The following is a 23,960-nucleotide window of genomic DNA, read 5'->3' as shown; positions in this document are numbered from 1 at the left end:
CTGTAAAGGAAGTCACCTTAGAATACTCAGCCACCGGGGACCCCCACTTTGCAGTTTGGTGTGAATCTGTGTTATATCAGGGTTAATATGCTCACTGTTATTATTTCAGTTGCTGGTAGGCAATTTTGACTTTTTCCCAATGAATCGGTCACTAAGCTTGGAGAATGAGATGGACAAGGAGGAACGAAAGTTGGAACTGATGCAGCAGCAGGTTGACTACCTTGTCAACAAGATGAAGGAACAGGTCAGCAATGTATAGGCTGTAAACACAAATATTTATACACACTGTGTATAGACTGTAAACACATATATACACAGTGTGTATGGACTGTAAACACAAGTATTTATACACACTGTGTATTGACTGTAAACACAAGTATATATACACAAAGTGTATGGACTGTAAACACAAGTATATATAAACAAAGTGTATGGACTGTAAACACAAAGTATATATACACAATGTGTATAGACTGTAAACACAAGTATTTATACACACTGTATAGACTGTAAACACAAATATATATACACAATGTGTATTGACTGTAAACACAAGTATATATATATATACACATTGTGTATTGACTGTAAACACAAATATATATATATATATATATATATATATATATATATATATATATATATATATATATATATATATATATATATATATATATACACACACACACATTGTGTATTGACTGTAAACACAAGTATATATACACAAAGTATATATACACAATGTGTATGGACTAAACAAGTGTATAAATTATACACAATGTATGGACTGTAAACACAAGTATATACACAATGTGTATGGACTGTAAACACAAAGTATATATACACAATGTGTATAGACTGTAAACACAAGTATGCATACACAATGTGTATAGACTGTAAACACAAGCATACATACAGAATTATGAACAGATATAGAATGGACTTAATTTAACGTTAAAACTTAAAACCTGTTGCATATTAGATAGCTGAACAACATGAGGTAGAAAATCTTGCAAGGCTGTAGATCAATATGTGCATGAAATCCATGTCAGTATTGTGGGATTAAAATAAGCACATGTTCGATGTCTTCTAGATAAAATAGAGCAGCCAGCAATCAATAAATCAGCCTGTTGTGTTTGTAAATACTCTTTACTATATATCCAGTGCATGATTGCTTATGCAAAAGCTATGTAACAAAATATCATATCAGGTCTGTTGTGACATATTATTATGTAAAATTCACCTCAGGCCATACTGCATATTTCTGCAGAATTTACTAATATAAAGAATAATTACAAGAAGATCAGTCTTCAAACATTTATATTCACTTTAATTTTGAAAAAAAGGAATTTTAAACATTTTTTTTTCAATAAATGGGCATGTTTAATAAATAAATTTTACCATAATGTTTGTGCTGTTTTATCACCTAAACTATTTGGAGCACACAAACTCAGCCTGATATATTTTGCTCTTGCCAGCCTTTCCAACAGTACAAACACTGTAATATATCATTCTTTCCCTAAGTTGATTACAAATCCAAAATTCTATTTCATGTCTTGCAAGAAACATTTCATTTCTTTTTCAAATACATTACCCAAACAAAATACTGCTACCTAATAAATCCAGCCCACCCAGATTAAAACTTTTTATTGCTAAAAAGCAAAAATTTATCTACCTACCTAGATGGCAGTTAGATTTATCTCCCCTTGATACCAGGATTGGCACCAAATCCTGTGAAATCATCAGTAACCACTTCCATTCATGCTGAGTAGCACACTTTCTACAGACAGGCCTCACAAAATTCATACAAGCAGTTGGGAAGTTTTCTACCTTAAAGCAAGTTGGAGTTTCGTTTTCAAAGGGTGCATACTCCATCAATAAATTTCAAACTTTTCTGTTCTCTTTATTGTTGACAACAAAGTTTCTAACTTCATCAGTGTTATCAGTATGCACTTTAGACACATAAGGTACATACCTGCACAGTTTGCGGTGGCATACCCTCACATTACTGTAACCATATTAATAAATACAAGTCTGATACATAATATAAGAAAACTCATTTAATATTGCTGTATAATTTTCACTATGTTCAGATACATACAGGTAATTTTTCTATATTATCCTGACTGAGTGTCCACGTCATAGTTACATATGTGATGCTTTACTGGTATTTACCTGTACTTTAATTTTGCAAAAAGCAATTTTAAACAAATGTATTATTCATCATTGGGCCATTCCTACAAGTAACATTGTCTCACAATAGATATTGTAGCATCTGCTTCATAAGTATTAATAATGATGCTTTGGTACTTTTTTTGCGCAAATTTTGTGTGTACTTCAGAAAACTTATTTATATTACTGTATAGCTTCTGTTGTGATTGGATATGTACAGGTAAGTTTTTTGTTTACTCATATTATCTGCTTCAACAACAAGTGATGTTTCATTGATTTTACTTGTATAGGCAGTCAAAACAATTGGCCTTCCTATAGGTAACTTGTTGCTAGAATTGATTATTTAGCATCCATTTCAGAAGTAATAATAGCAGTACTCTAATTCTCTACCTGTATAGGTCACATTTGCCCATTTTCAGTTATGTATCCTGTGTAACTCTGCACAGGTACTCCTAAGTTCATAAAGCTGGACACATTCTACACTATGTGTATATATTGTCAGCTCAATTTTTCTTGCAGATTTAAACCATGGGTGATATCAGTCTGATGACCACTCTACATATAATTTTAGCTTTATATGTTTGTCATTCTTTCAATACAGTCTTGCATGTCAAATTATGGAATGGCTATATGGATCAATATTCCATATCCCTTCCCAACATCAAGACCTGGACAATGTCATGCCAGTCAAGACTTGGTCATATAACTCTGATTGCAACACAATTGATCATACATCATCAGCCACCAGAAAATGAACTTGTCCAGTTCCTTGACTCACATAGTGCTGCTAAGCACTTCTTGCATACAAAGTCCAGCTTAGTGACTCAGTACCCAAGAAACCAGTTCATAAACCCAGTCTAATCCACATGGTACTGCTAGGCACTTCCAGCAGAAGACACCCAGCTGGATATGCGGGACAGTAAATGTTTCCTTTTTAAAACTGCCCCCCAGCATTTAGAGTCTGTTTTCTAACTGGGTTATCAAGAAGCTGTCTCTTACACCTGAGGGGTATGGAGATGGTCTCTCCAAGGTAAGGGGATGTAACAACCCTCATCTCTTACCTATTCTCCAAAAGTATTTTAATTAGGTAATTGAAGAAGAAACCAATTTTTTTCTTGTAAAATGTATTTCTTTGATAATACTTACCAAGTCTTCATACACATACAAACTCCCAGCCTGACCCTAAATTTACATCCATACAGAGAGCATGCCTTCCACTCCAGAAGTAACTGATGATTGTGGTGGAAGGGGTGCTCATGGAAGGGTGGTACCTCTGGTGGGGGTAGCAGTCGTACTCCCTTGGGGGTAGCTAGTCCACCTTTTGTCCCAACTTGGTGCTTAGTTCTGTTCTGTGTCTCCAAGAAGCTATTGCATGCACAGCAGCCACACCACGGGCAATGGCTTCGACTGGCCAGCTTAACCAGGTTGAGGGTAACTGATGGGTTTCAAACCCTCAGTGAGTTAGGGATTGTCACCCATTGGATGTGAAGACTGGACCCAGCAGACTGCATGGAGGAATCAGCAGCTGGTCAGTGGGCAGGAAGGCAGACCCAGCAAAGCAATGTGGAGTGCTAAACGCATGGCAAGACACGTAGGACACCTTGGACATCCACTGCATCCAGTCTCCATTCTAGTCGTCTTGACTATGTCTTGCAGCTGGGCAAAGTGGGGCCTGGACAAGAAGGTGAGGCTGACGCAGTACAACTCTCCCTCAATTTAATCCAACTCATGCGCAATTCATTTATGTCATCACCCATGCCCAAGTCCTGTGGCAATGTGCGAGTTGCAACGTGGCAGGTGTGGATGCACTGGCAGCCATAGTGACGGACCTGCATGCAGGTGGCTTAGGCCATAGGGTCATCTTCCATTGACCTGAAGCAGAAAATGGATGTCGGCAGCCATCTGAGTGACTAAGAAGACCTCTTCAGGATAGTGCTGCTTACCTCCGTAGCCTGAGGAAGGGGTTAGAAAAGGTGCCCTAAAAAAAGCCAGCTTCAACTATCCCAACCAGCTTACTGCAGCTGGAGGTAATCCCATTCTTGCAATCAAAACACAAAGAAAACATGAAAGGTTCCACTTACTCTTGGTGCTTGGAACATACACACTATTGGGTTGTGCATAGGCTGACAGACCTGAAAGAACTGCCCTGATTGCAAGAGAACTTGCTTGCTACAATATAGAGATAGCAACCCTGAGTGAAACTTGCTTGACCGACGAAGGGCCAGTTGACTGAAGTTGGAGCTGACTATACCTTTTTCTGGAGTGGGCATGGTACCGATGAACATTGTGAGTCTGGGGTTGGTTTCACTGTCAAGTTGAGTTTGGTGAATAAGCTCTCCATCTTATCAAAGGGAATTAATGACCGGCTAATAGTGCTGAAGCTACCCATACATGCAAAAAAGCAACCCATGCTCATTAGTGCTTATGCACCAGCCATGACCAACTCAGAGGAAGCCAAAGACAAGTTCTACCAGGATCTGGAAGTTCTGATTGCTTCAGTACCAAAGTCATACAAGCTGATCATTCTTGGTGATTTTAATGCCTGCCAGAGCTGGCACAGACCATATCTCATGAGAGGGAGGTATTGGTAGATATGACATTGGCAAATGCAACAGCAATGGACATCTGTTCTTAAGGATGTGCACATCATATCATCTCCTGATCACAGACACCATCTTCCATCTGCCTAACCATAATAAAACAACTTCGATGCACCCACGGTCTAAGCATTGGCATCTGATTGACTACATCATAGTCCATAGAAATGACAGGCAGGATGTACATATGAATAAGGCCATGTGTGATGCTGACTGCTGCACAGACCACAGGTTACTGATTTCCAAGATGAATCATAGAATTCAACCTCCCAGACATTACAGGGAATCAAAGTCCCAAAGCGACTCAACATCTCCAGGCCGAAAGTCTGCAACACTGAGCAAGCTCTGTCCGAAGCTCTGACAAGCCAGCTTGAAACCACAGACTCTGATACCAATGATGTAAAGAAATGCTGGGCAGTCTTCTAACATCTGGTGTACTCTAATGTATCTGAAACCCTTGGCATCACTGCGCAAAAGCACCAAGACTGGTTTGACAAGAACTGTGAAGAAAAACCATCCCTGCTAGAGGAGAAGCATTGTCCCCATCGTGCATACAACATCAATTCCAAGTCCGCTGCAAAGAAAGATGTCTTGAGCAGAGTCCAAGAAACTGTGAGATGCAGGACACATGGCTGAGCCCAAAGGCTGATGATATTCAGTCCTTTGCCAACAGGCACAACATGAAGAATTTCTATAATGCTCTTTGTTAAGTTTATGGCCCAATAAGATCAGGCACAGCCCCACTCTTGAACTCTGATGGCAGCACTCTCGTAACTGAGAAAGAGAATATACTGGATTGCTGGGCGAAACACTTTGATGGTGTCCTCAACAGACTCTCTTTCATCAACAATGAAGCGATCAACTGTCTACCCCCAGGTGGAGATCAACAAGAAATTGGCTGGCCCTCCAACAGTGCTGGAAACTCATCAGGCCATTGAGCTCCTGTCTAGTGGGAAAGCTCTAGAAGCAGACTCCATCCCAGCTGAGATCTACAAGTCTGGTGGGCCTTAGCTAGGAAATCACCAATCCTGTGGCAACCATAGAGGAATCTCTACTCTGCATTGCAGGCAAGTTCCTCACCAGGCTACTGCTGAACGGACTCACAGAGCACATTGATCATGCCCTACTGCCAGAAAGTCAGTGTGGCATCAGAAAGGAGAGGCACCATAGACATGATCTTTGCTGCCAGGCAGATGCAAGAAAAGTATCTTGAACAAAATGTCCAGCTATGTACCACTTTTGTGGACCAGACTAAAGCATTTGACACTGCCAGCCAGGAAGGATTTTGGAAGATCATGGCCAAATTTGGATGTCCAGAAGTCTTAATTGAAATGGTGAGGCATTTTCATGATGGCATGCTTGCCAGAGTCCAGGACCAGGGTAACTATTCCAAACCCTTTGCAGTTACAAATGGTGTGAAACAAGGATGCATCTTAGCCCCCCCCCAGTCTCATCAGCCTCATGTTCTCCACAATGTTGATGGATGCTTTCAAGGACAGTAATGTGGGAGTAGGTCTCCAATACCGTCTGAATGGAAAGTTGTTCAACATGAGGAGGCTTCAAACCAAAACCAAAGTCGAAGTTGAGACCATTTGCAACCTTCTGTTTGCAGATGACTGTGCCCTCAACTCCAGTATGGAAGTAAACATGCAACAGAGCATGGACCTTTTCTCCACAGCATGCTCCAACTTCGGACTCACCCCTCTACCAGCAAGACCGAGGTTCTGCATCAGCCAGTTCCTGGAGAAGATTATCTAGAACCATCCATCACTGTCAATGGCCAAAACCTCAAAAATGTAGACAGGTTCACATACCTTGGCAGCACCCTCTCACAAGCAGTCCACATAGAAGATGAAGTCAACACCAGGATTGCCAAAGCCAGCATAGCATTTGGCAGACTCCACTCAAATGTCTGGGATAGGAGAGGCATCTACCTTGCCACCAAACTCAAAGTCTACACAGCGGTTGTTCTCCCCACCCTCCTCTTTGCTTGCGAGACATAGACTGTGTATAGCCACCATGTTAAAAAAACTGAACCACTTCCATATGAGCTCCCTGAGAAAACTACTGAAATGCAGATGGCAGGACAAGGTACCAAACACAGAGTACAAGCATCTACACCAGGGGTGGGCAAAGTACGGCCCACGGGCTGCATGCAGCCTGCCAAGGGCTTTCACGCATCCCGCCAAGGGTTTTCATGCGGCCTAGGAACAAGTCATCATTCGCACTGGCTTTGTTTATGTTACTCTGTTTATCAAATAAATGTGCTTCTTTTGAAGTTTAAGTTTAAGTTTTCAAATATTAACAACATATTAACAACTGAAAATTAATCAGATGTTATTTAGAAAAACCTTTTTTTGTGGCTACTTCAAATATTAATTATTTTACTTAATGAACTATGCGGCCCGCTATAAGGTGTAAATTTGTGTATGCGGCACTTGCACTGGAAAGTTTGCCCACCTCTGATCTACACCATGCTGTGCAAGGCACAAGTCAGATGGGCTGGCCATGTTGTCCGCATGCCAGTAGAAAGCCTACCTAAGAAGGTCCTCTATGGAGAGCTACAGCAAGGCAAGAGATCTCACAGTGGTCAAAAAAATAGGTACAAGGACACCCTCAAGACCTTGCTGAAAATCTTAGGCATTGACCCTGACAGCTGGGAGAGTGTCGCTGCTGATTGATCTGCTTGGCACAGTCAAGTCAATGCAAGTGTGGTAGCCTTTGAGCAGAAAAGACTGGTGGATGCAGCTGAGAAATGTGATCTATGCAAATCCAGGAAAAACAGTTCCACAACTCCCAGTCAGCAACTTGTACATCCATGTCCCTACTGCAACAGACTCTTCCCAGCCCAGATTGGACTGACCCACCCCCAGTGAATCAATTACATTGAATGGTCCTCATTGACACTGATGGACAAATATCATCAACTGACAGTTTAACAGGATTTTGTGCCACTCCCAGTATAAAAGGGGATCATTCTAACTGACACCTGGGTAGGCAGATCACTTTTAGCTTTTTAGCTAAAAAAATTTATTTTGGGAGGGCTGGATTTGGGAGGTAGTAGTTGTTTTCCTAAGGTATTTTGATAGGGTAAGTATTATCAAAGAAACTTATTTTACTAGAAAAAATTGGTATTTGATTGAAACCAAACCAGCTCCTCCTTATATTACAAGAAACATTTCATTTTACAGTGCAATTTGCCCAAACCAGCTCCTTGTATTACATAAAACAGTTCATATTACAGTAAGATTTACCCAGACCAGTTATTTGTCTTACAAGAAACATTTCATCTTCCAGTGAAATTTGCCCAAACAAGTTCCTCATTGTCTTAGATGAAATACTTCATATTACAGTGAAATTTGCCCAAACCATCTCCTAATTTACCTGGCTTCTTCTGCATTTTAGCCATATATATCATATATATTGGTCCTGCTGGTAATTGGATTGTTATTATGCTGTTCAACCTGCCTTGAAAGGTGACCCCATCTGCCAAAAAACCATGGTCACTCAAGACTGGTGAACTCATAGCAGGTCATGATGGTATATCAGCATTAAATATGTGTATTGAGAATCAAGTTTGCCATGAGAGGTGTTCACTCATAGAAGTGGTATTTAATGTCTTTATCCACATATTCTTCCATGACGGAAGGTATCTGTGAAGAAAATAATGGTGCTATAATCCAGTGTTTTATATGGAAAGTAAAGTCATATCAAAATCCTTTTTTCTTGAATTTCAGGAGACTGAAAAGGAGAGAGAAAAGGAAAGAAAGAGACAACTGGAGTGGGAAGAGAAACACAAGAATGTCAAAAAATAATCTTTTTCATTTTCCTACCATCTTTATACAGTCTCCTTTATATTTCATGATGTTCTTAATAGTTAACTGATGCAAAGAACTTAAAATGAGCAAGGCTAAAATTGAAAATTATGTTTAAGTGGACAATGCTTATTAAAAACAGAAATATATCAGTCTTTTAAATAAGGACCTGACAGGTGATATTGTATTGTATAAAGTCTCTTTCTTGCCATATATATATTCTTTAAAGATATTTTTGATCTTACAATTTTTAAAGTATTTATTTGTCAGTTAATACTATGAATACACATAGCCAACTCAATTTGGTGTTTTAAAAATATCTTAAGGTACTTGAAATATTGGATGTACCAAGATCAATTAAATGAACACCAGAAATGTAAAACAGTACCCCACGAAAACTCTTGTTTGATACAAAGATAAAACTCAACTTTTGGCATTTTGTGATATAAATGATAAAGTGCTTCATAACTGTTTGCTAAGAAGCTTTAAGAATCTTTAACTGTATATAGAAAGATATTTCTAACATGCATCATATCAACATATAGTATATGAGAATAACCACTTTTTTTAATTCAAGGTCATGTTGTTTTTGTATTCTATTGTCTTTCTTCTACACTCTAATTTATAGAACAATATTATTCCAAAAAAATAATTATTTTATAAAAAATATAAACTTATTTCTCATTAAAATTCTATAAATTTTAGTGTATGAAATAATTTGTACAAACTGCAACTGTTTCTAATGGAAAGAAATTTTAATCTACCTTATAAAATTATAATTAATATTTTTATCTCATATTATTTATACACCTTAAATATTAGTGAATAGGTAGTGCCAATACATTTACAGACAATTGAGTAAATCGATATATTCAGTGTACACAAAGTTTGTCAGTTAAGTAAATCCATATATTCATGTACATTGTTAGTGTACATAGTTACAACAATTGAGTAAATTCATATGTTCATGTGCATTGTTAGTGTACACAGTTACAGACAAATGAGTAAATCCATATATTCATGTACATTGTTAGTGTACATAGTTATGGACAATTGAGTAAATTCATATGTTCATGTGCATTGTTAGTGTACACAGTTACAGACAAATGAGTAAATCCATATATTCATGTACATTGTTAGTGTACATAGTTATGGACAATTGAGTAAATTCATATGTTCATGTACATTGTTAGTGTACATAGTTATGGACAATTGAGTAAATTCATATGTTCATGTGCATTGTTAGTGTACATAGTTACGGACAATTGAGTAAATTCATATGTTCATGTGCATTGTTAGTGTACACAGTTACAGACAACTGAGTAAATCCATATATTCATGTACATTGTTAGTGTACACAGTTACGGACAATTGAGTAAATTCATATGTTCATGTGCATTGTTAGTGTACACAGTTACAGACAACTGAGTAAATCCATATATTCATGTACATTGTTAGTGTACACAGTTACAGACAACTGAGTAAATCCATATATTCATGTACATTGTTAGTGTACACAGTTACAGACAACTGAGTAAATCCATATATTCATGTACATTGTTAGTGTACACAGTTACAGACAACTGAGTAAATCCATATATTCATGTACATTGTTAGTGTACACAGTTACAGACAACTGAGTAAATCCATATATTCATGTACATTGTTAGTGTACACAGTTACAGACAATTGAGTAAATTCATATATTCATGTACATTGTTAGTGTATACAAAGTTACAGAAAATTCAGTAAATCCATATATACACTGTACGCAAAGTTACAGACAATTCAGTAAATCTGTATATTCATGTACATTGTTAGTGTATACAAAGTTACAGAAAATTCAGTAAATTCATATATACACTGTACACAAACTTACAGACAATTCAGTAAATCCAAATATACACTGTACACAAAGTTACAGACAATTCAGTAAATCCATATATACACTGTACACAAAGTTACAGACAATTCAGTAAATCTATATATTCATGTACATTGTTAGTGTATACAAAGTTACAGACAGTTTAGTAAATCCATATATTCAGTGTACACAAAGTTCAGTGTTCTGTACACAAAGTTACAGACAATTCAGTAAATCCATATATTTATGTACATTCTTAGAATACACAAAGTTACAGACAATTCAGTAAATCCATATATTCAGTGTACACAGTTACAGACAATTCAGTAAATCCATATATTTATGTACATTCTTAGAATACACAAAGTTACAGACAATTCAGTAAATCCATATATACACTGTACATTGTTAGTGTACAAAGTTACAGACAATTCAGTAAATCCATATATTCAGTGTACACAAAGTTACAGACAATTCAGTAAATCCATATAGACACTGTACACAAAGTTACAGACAATTCAGTAAATCCATATATACACTGTACATTGTAAGTGTACAAAGTTACAGACAATTCAGTAAATCCATATATTCAGTGTACACAAAGTTACAGACAATTCAGTAAATCCATATTGACACTACACAAAGTTACAGACAATTCAGTAAATCCATATATACACTGTACATTGTTAGTGTACAAAGTTACAGACAATTCAGTAAATCCATACATTCATGTACATTGTTGGTGCTGCTTACAATTCATAAAAAATGAAGTCAATGTTTTTCAAAACTTCCCTTTGTATGTCGAAGGACACAAAATATTATAGTAAATTCATGTTTACATCAGCAATGTGCATTTTTTTTAAACTAGATGCTGGAAATGGTTCAGTGGATTGAAAACTTGTAGTTTATGATAGCAAGCTGTGTGAGGAATGAGTTTGTCTTCCTAGGTGATATAAACATCATTAAATCTTTTTCTGTTTTATTTGAAAGTTTAAATAGTAATGTTTTGGTTTTTCCAGTCTTGTTAGTTTTATCTGCTGATGCATTTCCTTTTTGAGATGAATGTGTAAGATGTTCATATTGGTGTCAGAATGTATCATGAAAAATGATTGCTGGTGAAACATCGAGTGGCCGAGTGGTCTAAAGCGCTGTCCATTACGGATCACTGCCATCTCACCTCTATCAGCGTCAGTTCGAGTCTCAAATTCAGCCAACGTGGGTACGTGAGAAAGCTTGCCAGTAGCTTCTCGTGGGTCAGTGGTTTTTTCTGGGGTTTTCCCGGGTTCTTCCTCCACCATTAATACTGGCCGCCATGTATAGCCTATCGTGTGCTGAAAAATGGTGTTAAACCCCACAACAACAACAACCTTTTTTCATTTATTTTTTGCAAGGAGGATGTTTTTGACATTTCTGTGAGTCACAACAATCCCATAAAGAAATTCATATATTGCTGTCCATTGTGTTGCTTTAGGTTCTGCAAAATGTAGAGGTTATTGTATGAGTTATTACATGGAAAAGTATAAGATACAAACATACAGTTTACACTCGTTAGAATGCCGTGTATAAGATACAAACACACAGTTTACACTCGTTAGAATGCCGTGTATTTTGCTGCCATACTCACCAACTGATTTCCTAGAACTGATTTCCAGACTTTTTCCCACATCATACCACCACTTACCACAACAGATTTTCCATAATGGATTTCCAGACTCTTTAATTCCCACATTGTACCACCACCCTCACTTACCACCATCTGTTATAAAAAAATTTGGCAAAAATATTTTGTCTTTGTCATGACACGAGTATTTTCATTTTTATTTGCTTGTGTCATTCAGTAACTTTCACACAAGAATTACATTATACTCAATGCTGTTGTCCACCACCATGATGTTGGAAGTGTCGCAAATACTCTTTGAAACACTTTAGATTCTATGGTAAGAGGACCTACATCAAAACGAATTTTATGTATTCATTTCCCACCTTAAAGATTATTTGTGGCTTTTATTTAAGATTTGGGTTTTCTACATTTTACCACAGATAGTTCCTTCCATTTATGAAGAAATCTAGAATGACAAAAGAAAAATGACACATTTTAAGTTTGAATAAGTATGGGTTCTGCAATTGGATTACATTTACTGAAACTTGTCAGATGACTCGAGATTTTGGTTCTAAAATTGTGTAATTACTCTTGTCAATGATTAAAATGAACTGAATTTTTTATAACTTTAAATCAATATATATGTATATATGTGTGTATATATATATATATATATATATATATATATATATATATATATATATATATATATATATACACTTTAAACATGATTTTGTACCCATTGAATGTCCTAAATGGGGTGCTATATCAACCATATAATTAATCCTGTTATATTTAATCCTGAACCCACAGTTGGTGCACCGTCATTATCTTGTATTGACCAGATTATTGACAAAGCAATTTTGGGGGGAAATATTGTCACTTTTGTATAAATTACTGTATTTTTAAGTTTTGATGTGTTTTATATTACTTTTATTGGAAATAATAAGTTTTATTTATTTGTTTTGTAATTTTCACTTGTATTTGTTGATTGTATCTTTGTAATGTTTCTTTCAAGAAAACCAAAGATGGACACTTTTTATAGTAACACAAAATTACTGAAGATTTATGAATGAATCTGTTGAATGTTAATATTTTGGGATTAATGTAACTAGGTCCGTGAACAAAAATGTACATGATCCTATTATGTTCGCTTGTATTTGGCAGGAACCATGCCAGCCGAGTTGGTAGAGCATCAGACTTGTCATTCAGAGTATGGAGTTTGATACCAACTAAGGCAAGCACATATAGTCTGCTTTAGTTTGTCCTTAGGAACGGCACTAAAATATAAAAAATTCAAATTATCAGAATTGAAGTGGTGATATTGCTTCCAAATATTTCTGTGATTTAATATTTTTAACTGGTACATTACAGTTATTTACTATAATGCCACCTGTTTTAACTTGCACCGTGTAGTTTATTTATTTTAATACCCTCAATGTTTTAACTTGTAACTTGTAGCTATTTTTTTTTAATACCATGTTAATTTTCTACTAATCTTTTTACAGGTGTTATTTATGTACATGAACTGACTTTGAAAAAATGTAAAAACTTGTATCTTCATTCCGTTAAAAATATTATGCACACTATTGCATAAATTGACAAGTATTGTATACAGTACTGCATGCAGATGATTTGTGATATTTTATATACACCAGTGATATATGAACATTGTATGTTATCTGCAGTATTTCTGCAGGCTTGTATTTAGCAGACAATTATTTTAATGGACATATACAATATGCATTTGTTTTCATCAGCCTTTTACATGCCATCTATGTGTGTGTGTGTGTGTTTGTGTGTGTGTGTGTGATATTTGTGGCTTCAACTGTTTATTGTTTTTATTCATATGGATCTAGCTTGTGGTTAATTTTGTTTGCACATGTTAATTGGCAACCACCTTGAAGAAAGTACCTACCAAGTTCAGGTTGTAGTCCTTCAGATGTGCATACTTATAATTGTCACATATCTGAATGGTTAACAGCCAACTGTTATGACACATATCAGAATGGTTATGAGCACACTGCTATGACAGATTTCAGAATGGTTATCAGCCAACTGTTGTGACAGATTTCAGAATGGTTATCAGCACACTGTTATGACACAGATTTTAGAATGGTTATCAGCCAACTGTTATGACAGATTTCAGAATGGTTATCAGCACACTGTTATGAGACAGATTTCAACTTTAAGAGGACAGTCAAACTAGAGACGATTAACCATATGTACTCTCATACAAGTTAGACAACACAGATCCAGATTATGCTGTTGCATAATGTGCTATCAGATCAGGGTCTGTGTTGTTTGTTCTACTGATTACTTCTTACAAGCTGCATAGACCCAGACCTGCTGGGCATATATGACAACAGGTCTTGATCTCTGTAACTGCAGTCGGATTCAACTTGTACATGAGTACAGATGGTAGATGTAGCAGTTAAGTGTCACATGCAGCGCTGTGATTCATATTTGAGCTTAATTCTGTACAAAAATTCTTAAATCATCAACATATTCTTATGTAGGTTCATTTTTTTAATTAAATTTCCAATGACTTGGTTGTATAGTTTAAGTATCATCAATGGTTCTGATGCTGTAAGTTCCACCAAACTTTGGAAAACATTTTTCTTTACTAGCATTTGTTTGTACAAGATGTAATTCTTTCAGGATTTTCAAAATTTCATGAGTTGATTTTGGTTTTACAGTATATCAAGAGCTAATTTTCTGAAATGTATACAGGTAAAGTTTGACTCTATTACAGAAAATATCATAGCTTTTATTTATGGAGCTATGTGGTGAAAAGGAAATGTTTTTAGTAATCTGGCTTTACATTATAGACAATCATTACATATATTCACATAAAGCATAGTACAGGATTTGTATGTGACATTTTACAACTTGTGCTTAGATCTTCTTAAATGTTGAGGTGTTGGTTCTGTTGTAATGATATTTTTCCAATAAAATTGAAACTGAAGTTTTCCTTTTTGTCAATATTTAAGTATCCTTATCAGTTAAATTTTCTGGTTTTAAATGTACAAATATAGTATCCCTATGTTGATGTCAAATGTACAAATGCAGTATCCCTATGTTGATGTCAAATGTACAAATGCAGTATCCCTATGTTGATGTCAAATGTACAAATACAGTATCCCTATGTTGATGACAAATGTACAGATACAGTATCCCTATGTTGATGTCAAACATACAGCTGCATTATCCCTGTACTGATGGCAAATGTACAAATACAGTATCCCTATGTTGATGGCAAATGTACAAATACAGTATCCCTATGTTGATGTCAAACATACGAATGTAGTATCACTGTGCTGATGGCAAATGTACAAATACAGTATCCCTATGTTGATGTCAAAGGTACAAATGCAGTATCCCTGTGCTGATGTCAAATGTACAAATACAGTATCCCTATGTTGATGTCAAACGTACAAATGCAGTATCCCTATGTTGATGTCAAACATACAAATACAGTATTCCTATGTTGATGTCAAACATACAACTGCAGTATTCCTGTGCTGATGGCAAATGTACAAATACAGTATCTCTGTGTTGATCAAATGGCATACATTTATTGTAAACTGGTATCATCAGTCCTGCAGAAGAGTTGGCTGGTGTCAAATGTACAAATACAGTAGCCCCATGATTACCACTTGGCATACACTTGTTATCTACCAGTATCATCAGTCTAGCAGAACAGTTGGCTGGTGATCAATATAACTAAAGTGTATTTGTTAAACAAGTGACCCCATATGCCAATGTTTTGTCCCACCCCCTAAACCAGTGCCCCTAGGGCCAAGACCCTGAGGCATAAGTAAAGACCCAAGTGCCAATATTGGTATATCTGAATTTATCATTTCATGACCAACAAATATCTGTGTGGTTATCTGATATCAACAGTTTACAAGTTACAGCCCAGGGGTCTCATTCTAAACAACAACTGATGTGTGCTGACACTTCATTCAGTTATCATACATTCCAATTCTCAGATGTGTTTCAGATCAAAAGCATTTATTGCATTTAACAAATTATAATATTATTGGCAGCTACAGGTAACTATATTTCTCTTCATAAACATATATAATGGCAGGTTTTTTTTTAATTTATCCCCATGACAATGAGCTTGGGATGGGATATATCATTTTGCCCATTCATTTGTTCATTCACTATGCCCTCAATATATTGGACCTTATTTCACCTGTATTCATTGAATGTAAGTCACCAGCTGTTTAGACCATCCTTCACATAATACAGAGCATATTGGGATGTGTTAGTCTTATCTCTTCTATCCAGAGTGGGAGATGTTATGCATAGCCCAAATGTAGCAAGGTTTCTTCTTCAAATACATTACCTGATCATAATACCTTGGGGAAAATTGCTACTACAAATCCAGCCTTACCAGGATAAAGTGATCTCCCCATGATAAAGGGATTGGCACCAAATCCCATGAATACATCAGTTACTATTTCCACTCATGCCAAGTCATATGCTTTCTACAGACAGAGAGGACTCGCAATCCAATGCCAGTACTCTAGAAGTTTCTATCATAAAGCAAGTTGGAGGAGTCCTTGTTTCAAAGGGAAGTATACACCGTCTAATATTTCCAACTTTCTGTCTCTCTTCAAGGACAAAGTTCTATCTTTTTAGTATCATCACTCTGCTCTCATCACACACTTGGGCACCCTTTGTACGTGCCTGCATGGGCTGCTATTGTGTCCCTCACATTGCCATAACTATATATAAATATGTGCAAGTTTGGTGTGTGATACAGATTATATAATTTCCTCTATGGTCAGATACACTTAAAACCATGTTACATGTCTTGCTCCATTCGTCAATCAAACAACACCTGTAAAATCTGTTCAGTTTAGACTGAATGTCAGTGGGCTGCTGTTCATGAGGAACCAAAGGGGAAGTGCACACTGAGGGACAACGGTGTCATGCAGATTGGCTCCAGTGCAGGTTTTGCTTTCCAAGGAATATAACACTCCACATGGTTCATCAGTCATGAAGCGTTATAAGAAAGTATGTTCTGAGACTGCTCCAGCTCCTCCTTTACCATGCTGACCACAACAGGATAAACCTTTATTGGCAGTACCAATGGGCAGCTCATCACACAGGTTTGACAATATACTACCAGCTGGGAAGTGAGATATAGAGCAAATGAAACAACCTCAGTTACCATCTCACACATCAGATTTACGGACCAGCCATATGGATCAAATATCCTACACACAATCCCAATCTCAGATATGGACGGCTTGCCAACTAAGATAGCCCTGTTCCATCATGACCAGAATTTGCCATATTGTTCTGATCTGAATGGGTCATGGCCATTATTGATCATCCAGTATCAGAAAAATTATTTCTGACTAGTTTGCCCAACACAGTTTATACAGGGACTCTCGCAGTTCAGTCTAACCAGCATTGTGCTACATGCCACTCCTTGCAAATGATGCCCAGCTATGTGCCTCAGGATGTATGGCAACCCAATTTTTATGTGCACATTACAAATGATTCTGCTGCCCAAATGGAGGCTGACACTTTGCTCCTTGGATCAACCTCTCAGAATTGGCACAAATATGAGGTCCCATCGTAGAGGATGGGGCAACCTCATTTTGGGTATACCTTTGCCAGTACAGTCCCTGGAAATCACAGTATGGATGCAAACAAAGAGGGCTGGGAGAACGCCTTCCAGGAAGACAGTAGAGTGATGCTCCATTAGGATTGTCATTTACACATCAAGATGAAAGCATTTCAAAAGTGTTTCGGGGGATCTGTATCGGAAAGAGTGTTCTCATTACTGTCCGACAACTTTACTGTGGTGACTTAGATCAAACAGCAAAGGTGGAAGCAATGCCTTAGAACCTTTTATTCTTCTTTGGAATGTTCTAAAGTTGTGTCTTCAATAACAAATCCATGTCCAGTTCATCATATTCAAGGCTGACTACATGTCTTAGTGGACTTGATGTCCTGAAAGAATCAACCAATACAAACGGAATGGTCTCTTCATCCCTCGGTTTTCACTCAAATATGTGCCCGATGGGAGCGACCAGTGGTGAACCTATTTGCAACATGGTGGAATACCAAACTCCCAACCTTTTTCTCACTAGTACCACATGCTATGGCCTGCTCAGTCGATGCTCTTTCCATAGATTGGAATGGCCTGGACGTATACGCTTACCCTCCAATACCTCTAATTCTGAAGATGATACAGAAAGCAAGATAATTAGAGTGTCTCCTTGTCCTGATTGCTCCAGTCAAACTGGACAAATCGTGAATCAACAATCCTATCAGATCTTGCAAAGGAAATCCCCAGGAAAATCAAAATATTCCCTCATCTGTTCAAGCAGTCACAATAGCAGGCGTTTCATCACAACCCAAAGTTGCTGGACCTCCACATCTGGATCATATTGGACAAGCTTCAAAGAACTAAAAAGTTTCACAACCAGTAGTGGCCTTGTGGTTAGAGTGTCCGCCTTGGATGCGGGAGGTCATGGGTTTGATTCCCGGTCAAGTCATGCCAAAAATGAAAGTGTTTTATATACCACAATTGGATTACTATTTTCATAAAGTAAGGTGTTTTATGTTCCACATTGGGATTACTATCTTTATATTGGATATGTAAAATATGTGTTTAGAGAAGACCATGGTCTGGAAGTCAACACCTCAGGCATTACAAATCTACCTTATTTCAACCTCTATCATTTTGGTCTGCGATTTTGGCTCCAAAGATAAAAAAATATCAGCGAGCACATCACAGACTGATTTGTCTCTACCCCATTATGGAACATCCTATGTATCAACACAATCTTCTTCTGTGACCTACATTCCAAGGTCAAAGAGGTGAACTAATTTTGCTAAATGAGTTGTCAGTGCCCTGTGATTAGATATCTCAAGTATTAAAAACCTATTAGAGGGTTAAGGAAAGCACTGTGCGAAATACCAGGCAATTTACATCTATACACATGAAATCACCTGTTATAAACAAACTGATACTGGCTTAACACTTTGTAAACACATGTGCGTAGATGTCTATTGGCCTTGATATTTCATTACACTAATCGTTCATGCCACTAATTGCTGCCGGTGCTGCCATTGCTGTCAAAATAGTGACTGCCATATTATTATAACATTGGCTTGAAAAAGGGGGTTGGGGATGGATGGCACACTAGTAAAGCACATCATTAGCATCTTTAAGTCCCAGTTCAATCCCAGGTGGGAAAAGCATATACAACATTAAGTAATTGCTCATCAGTATCTTCTTTCTGAATTCACCAATTTTCTCCATCTTAACAACTACATCACACTTTGATCTCTGCCACTGAGAAAACTGAACTTGTATAATAAAATTGTCTTGGAATTGGCAATACAAATGGTACACTAACTCAATGACAAGGCTGTATTGGAATGGGCAACACTAATGATACACTGACTTAATGACAAAGCTGTCTTGGAATTGGCAACATAAATTGTACACTAACTTAATGACAAGGCTGTCATGCAATTGGCAACAAAAATGGTACACTAACTTAATGACAAGGCTGTCATGCAATTGGCAAAACAAATGGCACACTGACTTGATGACAAAGCTGTCTTGGAATTGGCAATACAAATGGTACACTAACTTAATGACAAAGCTGTCATACGTTTGGCAATACAAACGGTACACTGACTTGGTGACAAAGCTATCTTGGAATTGGCAATAAAAGTGGTACACTGACTTAATGATAAAGCTGACTTGGAATTGGGCAACACAAATTGTACACTGACTTGACAAAGCTGACTTGGAATTGGGCAACACATATTGTACACTGACTTGATGACTTGAAAGTGGGGAATACAAATGGTTCATGTTTATGATGAAAGTGTCTACACTATCCATGAAATCAACACAAAACAACATACATATGCTGTTAATGTGTGCATGTTTTTGCAAAGAAACTGAAAAAATCTACACTAAGTTTAAAATAAGAATAAAAGAATTCACATAGTCCATTGAGAGAAAAAGCATTTATTTTAGTACCATAGAATAGCACTTGAAAATTTTCATGAAGGGTACCTCTCCAAAGAAAGGTTTTGTGCATCACTCCAAAGAACGGTTTTGTGTATCACAGTGAAAAACAATATACATAAAACAAACAAATCATAATTTATTTGTATGACTATTTTCAAGAGGACTGTCCATATATTTCTATCAAATCATCATTAGAAAATAACTGCACAATATCACAACTGTTTACTTGTAAAATGAAATATAACTTCACAATATAAAAATATATACATAAATATAAATATATATACCCAATATTACAAAAGTATAGTAACGTTTAAATGGTAAAGTGATAATAATGGTTCATGGAGAAAACAATTACTGCAGACAAGAGAACTGAATTAACTGACATTGTCACATCACACAAGTAATTTAACTAGCACTAAATTTAGTGCATATTTACACTGTTTTATAAAGAAAGGAACCATTTCAATCACTTTTTAATGCATTTAAAAAAAAAAAAAAACGTAAAATCACCAAATCTTACTTTAGATACTGTATAAAAATGCCCCTTAAAAATGTAATAAATCAGTTTTATATTATTTTTAACAAAAGAACATTTTGTTGAAATTAGCCATGTACTTTAAAGAATTCTCTTTCAACATTACAATTCAAAATCCATAATGATTTCATGAACACATGAATAGTATTTTTTCCAGATCAAGACAATTTCATCAATTATAGTCAACCTGATGTATAGTCCAATTGATCCAGAAGAGACCTGATATTTTCAACTTTTAAAAAAGTCTGTTCATGTAATCCAAAGATGCATTGATGTCAATTTTGCACATAACTCTAATACAAATTTATGAATTTGTAAGACTTTAATAGAAAAAGATTCCTTCTTGATCTCCTATATTTGTGTTGGCTATCTTTGACACCTGTTTCCATGGATTTAACTTAATTGTTTCAAAGTTGCATTTAACCTACACAGCCTATCAAATCTATAGTTCTTGTAAACATTACCTGCATGCCCTAGTGCACATGTAGTTTTTGTAAACCTTGGTGGAAACAAACTGTCTCCAGATGACCATGCCTGGAATGGAGTTTATGCATAAAGAAAAAGAACAAATAACTTTATGTTATTTCAACTTTTCTCTTTAACCATTAGTTTTCATGTTTGGACAAAAAAAAGTTATGTTTTCGACAACAGATCTTTTAGAACAAGCTTTGTGGTAGACATAAAAAACTGAAATAAGACATCCTAGAGCTTGGAGAAATGCAGAACAAATGGGTCAGAGAGCAAGATAAATTGAGAGAGAGAAAGAGAAAAGGAAATAATGTGAGTGAAATGAAGATGTGAAAGAAAGAATTCTCCATAATTCAGTCATGAGCAACTGATGTGGGGAGCAGGTAGGAAAGACAATGAAGAGAAGTAAAAAAATGGGATAGATGAGGAATGAATAACTGAAGGTAAGAGATGGGGAAAGAAGAGAAAAAGAAGTAACATGGGATAGGGTTGGTAGAAATGAACAAGAAATGGGTAAGAGAAAGAGAAATTCAAGGAGACAAAGAGAAATAGGCAGAAGATGGAAATAAGAATGCATGGAAGAGAAGGGAAAGAGAAAAGAACAAGGGAGGAAACAACTATAAATGTGTTCATATGACACAGATGTCCCAACCAATATAATGCAATATTGGGGTGTAGTTTTGAATCAAACAAGGCCATATTTCCATATAATTTTGGCAGAAAATGGATAAAATCAAATATGACCTTGAACTTTGTAATGCAATGCCTTGTACCAAATTATGTCTCATTTGACCCTATAAAGAATTACAAATTACACATTTGCCTGAATGATCCAGTGAGAAGGTGACTGACCTAATTTCAAATATACCTGTGTAAACCTTAGTTATCTACATATGACAGTGTAGGTCAAACACGTCTTGAAAAAGCAATGCTCACCCAATGGAACTAGTGTCATGATAGATCAATGAAAAAATACAGGTGATATGAAGCAAACTTTTAATAAAAGGTTTTAAAGTTTTGGAAATTTGAAATGGAGTTATGTATATCAATAAGAACTTTAACGATATTATTCATCGATGGACTAAAATGGAGTCTGGCATGACAGCATTCATTGATGGACTGAAATGGAGTTATATATACCAATAAAAACTTTAATGACAATATTCATCGATGGACTAAAATGGAGTCATATATATATATCAATAAGAACTTTAATGAAAGTATTCATCGATGGACTGAAATTGAGTTATGTATACCAATAAGAACTCAAACTAAAGTATTCATATATGGACCAAGCAAATATATTCTTTAAAAAATGCTGCTATGCTTATTTAACCTTTATTTCTCTCTCTTTATTAGCCTGCATTTGAACTGGGAGAGTGCACTTTTATTCTCATTGCCTTTTGAAATTACAAAATATACCCTATATACTTGCTTATAAGTCAAGTCCAACTGCTAACTGCACAGACTCAGATCTGCCAATACATAATGAACCAGCATATCTAACTCCATGCAGTTTATTAGAAGCAATCAGCAAAACAAAGAAAACAGACCCCGATTTGATGGCACATTATGCAAAGAAGATCATGATCTATGTTGCTTGCTATTTGACTTGATTTATGGGCAACTATGAAGGGTAGTGAAGTGAAGATGAAATTCTAATGTCAGCAGTAATTGTTTGGTGTCGATGATGTATTTCCAATATTTTTCTCACGAATGTCCACATTTGGTTCTGAACTGATAATATATGTACAACATTTACTGGCATGTCATCCTGACCTAAATGAAACTGAAAAACCACTCATGACTACCACGTGTTTACAAATGAAGTATAGACTTTTAAATAAACAGAATTATTGAAAATAGAGATTTTTAAATACACATAAACATTGAAAGCCTAGATTTTTAAATACATCTAATTATTGAAAGCATAGAGTTTTAAATACATAGAATTACTGAAAGCATAGACTTTTATATACATAGAATTATTGAAAGTATAGAATTTTAAATACATTGAATTATATTATTGAAAGCATAGACTTTTAAATACATAGAATTATTGAAAGCATAGACTTTTAAATACATAGAATTTTTGAAAGCATAGAATTTTAAATACATAGAATTATTGAAAGCATAGACTTTTAAATGCATAGAATTATTGAAAGCATAGACTTTTAAATACATAGAATTATTGAAAGCATATACTTTTAAATGCATAGAATTATTGAAAGCATAGACTTTTAAATGCATAGAATTACTGAAAGCATAGACTTTTAAATACACTGAATTATATTATTGAAAGCATAGACTTTTAAATACATAAATCATGAAAAGTTATATGTACTTATTTTTAAAATCTGTGATGACTGTATGCTTATTTTTAAAATCTGTGAAAGTTATATGTTTATTTCAATTAGGCATTTATTGTCAGGGAAAGATTTGGAGATAAAATTATTCCTATAGTTTTGATATTTACACTTAGCAATTAATTTTGACATATTATTATTTGTGTTTGTTGGTTTTAACTGCATTTTTAACACATTACTGCAACATAAATGAATCCATCTTAATGAAGCTTAAGTCTATTTTTAATGCAAAATGCATCAACCTGACAATCTCAACTTAATCTGGATTTTAAACTCTGTATATAAGTACATGTACTGATTGAGTAACTGATGTTGTTGATCAAATCCTAAATCAACTGGTTGTTTGAGTAATTATATATATATATATGTGTGTGTGTGTGTATCGAATCCTAAATTGACTGGTTGTTTGAGTAATTATATATATATATATATATATATATATATATATATATATATATATATATATATATATATATATATATATATATATATATATATGTATATGTTGATCAAATCC

General features: G+C 35.6%; 1 protein-coding gene across 1 annotated transcript in view; it reads left to right on the top strand.

Moving 5' to 3' along the window:
- LOC149798873 (inositol 1,4,5-trisphosphate-gated calcium channel ITPR2-like) overlaps positions 1-15,016 on the top strand; it is a 367,714-nt gene extending 352,698 nt beyond the window's left edge. Inside the window, exons 67-68 of the mRNA XM_089957788.1 lie at positions 110-244; positions 8,507-15,016. Coding sequence (XP_089813914.1) covers positions 110-244; positions 8,507-8,584 — 213 coding nt within the window. The 3' untranslated portion in view covers positions 8,585-15,016. The remainder of the gene's footprint in view (positions 1-109; positions 245-8,506) is intronic.
- The last annotated feature ends 8,944 nt before the right edge of the window (positions 15,017-23,960 follow it).

Source organism: Sinohyriopsis cumingii, chromosome 5, assembly GCF_028554795.1.
Source record: "Sinohyriopsis cumingii isolate HCF-2022 chromosome 5, ASM2855479v2, whole genome shotgun sequence".
Classification (NCBI taxonomy): Eukaryota; Metazoa; Mollusca; class Bivalvia; order Unionida; family Unionidae; genus Sinohyriopsis; species Sinohyriopsis cumingii.
This window is presented reverse-complemented; position numbering and strand designations above follow the sequence as displayed.